At 41.6% G+C, this 4,565-nt stretch overlaps 1 protein-coding gene across 1 annotated transcript in view; it reads left to right on the forward strand.

Annotated features, from left to right (window-relative positions):
• MRGBP (MRG domain binding protein) overlaps positions 1-4,565 on the forward strand; it is a gene marked incomplete at its 5' end in the record, with an annotated part of 7,419 nt that extends 2,854 nt beyond the window's left edge. Inside the window, 2 exons of the mRNA XM_006021683.3 lie at positions 1,158-1,232; positions 3,285-4,565. Coding sequence (XP_006021745.1) covers positions 1,158-1,232; positions 3,285-3,475 — 266 coding nt within the window. The remainder of the gene's footprint in view (positions 1-1,157; positions 1,233-3,284) is intronic.

Here is a 4,565-nt window from a genome sequence, read left to right on the forward strand (position 1 = left end):
CATGCTGTAATTACAGCGTGTTAATTGAGTCTGCTGGAGCATGGTTATTACCACATTTCAGCAGACTTCAGCGTGGCGCCATGTGGATCAGTGTCCCCACGCTGAAAAATGGTAGCGGAGCACTTTAAACTAAAGCTTGTTTGATGAGCTTTAGTTCAAAATGCCCCACCACCTTTATTCAGCGCAGGGACGCTGATGCATGTGACACTCCGGGTGCTCTAAGAGCTGCACTAATTAAAGTCCCCCGTCGTCCCCGTTCCCCCCCCCCATCTCCCCCTGCCTCCCGAAGCATGTCTACAAGCACCCTAAAAGATACTTGCTCTGTGCCTGTATGCCTTACAAAACACCTGTGGTATCTGGGTATTTGGTATAATTATTCCATTTTTATTGTTAGGTTTTTACATTTTATTTGTATGTCATTTTTAAGAGTGCTATTACTTTTGGTTAGATTTTCCATGCACCTTTTCTCATAGCTGTCTTACAAATAACTTGAAAGAAAATTTTAGCATTTGATCTTTAATGTGCTTAGAGCATTAAAGCAATACAGTTGCATTTATATGCAGCTCTAAAATCTGCTCTCTTAATGTGTTTTTTCCATGAATTTGACTGCCTGATCATTCCAAAACTTATTTCTCCTTGCAGCTCCTCTTAGTATTCTCTTTACCGACATGACAGAAATCTTAGTTTAAAAGAAATACAGCCAAAATTTGGGTACCTGACAACAATCTGGATTTTTAAACTACACCAGAATGCTTCTTAACTACTAGCTACAATATACATTCCGCTAAAAGTTTGTATTCGAAGTTCGGTGTAATTAATTAGTCCAAGCCATTGCAGTGTATTTTGCTTGCTTACCATCTCACTTTTGTTCCTACTAAAAAATAACTACCCCAGAAACAGATAGGCTAACATCTACCTTACTAATTGGTGCCATACTTCTACTTTGTGTGTTGCTGTCAGCAATGATGGACATCTGATTGTTCTTTTCATCAAACTTTTTTGGGCAATGGGTGATCTATCTGCTTTGAGTTACAGTTGACTCTCACAGTGACTAGTTCTGTACCGTACATTTGTTGCTGGAATGATATGTTGGTTCAGGAAAAGGTATACTTTTATCTGTCAGTCAGTCATCAATTGCTTAATACATTCTTTTACAGGAAAAGTAATGATTGAAGAAGAGGTGAAGGAAGAAATAAAAGAAGAGCTAGAACCTCATGCAGGTCCAGATGAAGGTACATTTATACTTTTTGGACTTCATAGCCATGTTTATTAGGGCTGTGCAAAGCTTCGGTCGCTGATTCGATTTGGCGGCGATTCGGCCAGTTTCGGCGGCCGAATCTCCAAATCGGAATTGAATCAGGAGACCCATTAACCTCTCCGAATCGATTCGGACGTAGAGACAGCTTCAAATGTTTATTCTACATACCTCAAGGTACCAGGCAGCTTTTGAATGCTGAGATGGTGGGACAGATGGAGCGTTGCACGGCAGCGCAGGGGGATCCCCAGCGCACTTGGCAGCGGACCCAGAAGTGGACCATAAGCACTTCTGGGAGCACCTGGCATCCTCTGGCGGCCAATTGCCGAGCTGTGGGGGTGGCTCCCCTGCACGCTTGGCAGTGGACCAGAAGTGCTTCCAGTCCACTTCCAGATCCACTGCTGAGCACGTGGGGATGCTCCTGTGGGGTGCTCCATCCACCCCACCATTGCAGCATTCATGAGCCATGCCTGGTACCTCAACGTATGTAGAAAAAACTTTTAAAGCTGTGTTTATGGCTGAATCACCGATTCTCTGAATCAGCATTGAATCTTCAGATTCAGCCAAATCAAATCGGGACAGTGATCCGAATCAATGAATCAAATCACTGTCCCGTGAATCGAGTTGAACCCGAATCGAATATGGCCTGCTTCGCACACCCCTAATGTTTATCTAGGAGACAGCAGAAAGTTGTGAGGGCATTATTTCAAGTGATAGTCCAAAAATCTGATCTACTTTAAAATTGGTATGATGTGATGTGGACTCTCTAAGAGTTTAAATCCATTGTTAAGAATTAAAATATTTTTTTAAATGCACAGAAACCATTGTCCTGGAAAGGGACACATTTAAATTCTATTTTGTGGTCTTGCAGTTGCATTGAACAATGTGCTTGTTCTAAATTATGTTGGCCTCTAAACAGCTGATTTAAACTATAGGAACAAATGGGAGAGAATAAATGATCATAGCTGACTGTGAGTGGCAAAACTGCATCATTGTAGAAACCTGGTCTCAAGATGACAAAGGCATTGATTACTATAACAAGGCTCACATTCAAAATAGTCTTCTGGTTAGGTGCTTATGGTAATTTCTGCTAAATCAGGGCTGTCTAACATCTGGGTAGCCAGGAGCTGCGTGAGGCATGGGCCACAGTCCCAAGGACCACACAAGGCAGGAACTATAGATTTGGAGGTCACTTGCCACACAAGTCCCCCCTTCCGTCCCCCTCACCCCCCTTCAGTGCAAGAAGCCCATCACCTTCCTTTGTCTCTCACAGCTGAGCAGCCCAGCCCTCTCCCCAATGCATGGGCACCCTGGCCCCAGGAGGGCAGGGCCAGTACATGGGCAGTTCTCCCCCAGGAGGAAGTAAAAGCTGGAGGAGGAGGAAGGGGGAGTTGGAAAAACCCAGCTGCCACAACAGGAGCAACAGCAGCAAAGGGCAGAGGTGGTTGGGGCTGCATGTGCTCTGCGGGGCACCAGTTGGACAGCCCTCTGCTAAATTATTTTCTAACAGCAAGCACAGGCTCATAATATTATCACCCTAGATTGTGAACTGGAGACAAAGGGCAGATCCCGTGCCCCCATACTAGATCATTCTGTTTCTAACAGTTGCCCATATGTGAGGCTTTGGAGAAACTGCTCTGCTCTGAATTCAGTTGTGCAGCTTGTATGTTGAAGCAGGGAGATTCCATTCTTACCTCTGAAAGTGCTCAGCTCACTCCTTTAACTGAGACTTGATTTTTCAACACTTGCGATAGAATAAGGTCAAATGAAATCAGTGAGAATGTTGTTATTTATTACATTGGGAGCAAGATCCTGCCCATAGTTACTGGTCATGAACTTATCCACTTAATATCAGAAAATCCTGATGTTCTTAAAAGAACTTCCTTCTGTAAAAATGGGGATGATAATTGTATATTCACAAAGTTGTGAGGATTAGCTGGTTTGACAAATGTTCCATAGTAGGAGAAATTACATACGATCTTTTTTCATATGAACCTGATCTGGTATCATTGCTTTGATCCTTTTTCAGTTTATGGACCTTCAGGAAACTTGGGGAAAGCAACTGAAAAACCAAGCAGCAAAGAGAAAGACAAGACCTCATCAGATTCTGGGTCTAAAGAAGGAGCTGATAAGAGGAAACGTAACAGAGTCACTGAAAAGGTCTTAAATGCAAATAGCAATCCCTCCAGTCCAAGTGCTGCTAAACGGCGCAGAACATGAGGAAGTCGTGAAAGACTTTGTTTAAGTGTAGTCTTCAACTACAGAATCTGGGTAGGGAAGATTAGAAGGAAAGCCATCATAAAGACTTGTTCATTTGGGAAAAGTATGTCTGAGTCCGGTATTCAAAGCATCTGCACATTGGTGTTACATGTGGAAATGGACTTGCCTATCCCCTCTTTTAATTTACTTGGTCAGCATTGCATAGCTAAATGATGGCTATGTCCTCAACATACTGAAGGAGAAAGCTGGCAGCTTTTCAAATGTGTGTGCTTAACAAGTTGGGCGGTAGCATTTTAAAATATCAGTAACACACACACACACACGCACACCGTGTCGTACTTCCAAAAAGGAACTTTTGGGAAGACAAGAAGCCGCAGTTCATGATGAGTTTAGGTTATTTGCAAAGTTTAGATTCGTTTCACGTCTTCTGTTTGCTGCTTTCTTTGAGTACTTGAATCTCTTTGTGGGTGACGGTTCTAGAACATTTTACTTACAGCAAAAACAACGTTTTTATTGGATGTCTGACTTTGTTGGTCCAGTAAAATTGAGTTAGTATATTAAATACAGATTGCTGTATTAAGAAGAAGTAAAACCCCTTTCTGATGGAGGCTTGATGGTGTAACATATTAGCACGTACTGTAAAAAACGTCAGTGTTTTGTTTCCAAATTGAATTTTTCATAAGTGGCCTAAACTAAAATGTCTTGTAGTGCCAAGTGGTATAAATGGGTTCACCTGGGAATGCAAGAACCTTGAGCTATTGTTCCACCCACTTATATTGTAATAATGTATATAACAGTTGTTTTTGTATTTCACAGATTGCAATTTTTAAAACTTTTATTAGGGGGTTGTTAAATTGAATTAAGATTGCAAAATGTTAATCTTTTGCAGTTACTGTACTTACCTGAAGTTGTCTTAGTTTAAGCTCTTAAAGATTTATGATACTTTTCAATTTAATGTTTTGAAAATCGCAGGATTTTGCAGGTTAAGCTAGTGAAAGAAGCAGGTGGTAGTGTTGGTGAATTGTTTCTCTGGCTATTAATCTTACTGTTTAATTAAAAAAATTACAATGCTTCTTTGTCTGGCAGCATT

Source organism: Alligator sinensis, unplaced genomic scaffold, assembly GCF_000455745.1.
Source record: "Alligator sinensis unplaced genomic scaffold, ASM45574v1 scaffold752_1, whole genome shotgun sequence".
Lineage (NCBI taxonomy): Eukaryota > Metazoa > Chordata > Crocodylia > Alligatoridae > Alligator > Alligator sinensis.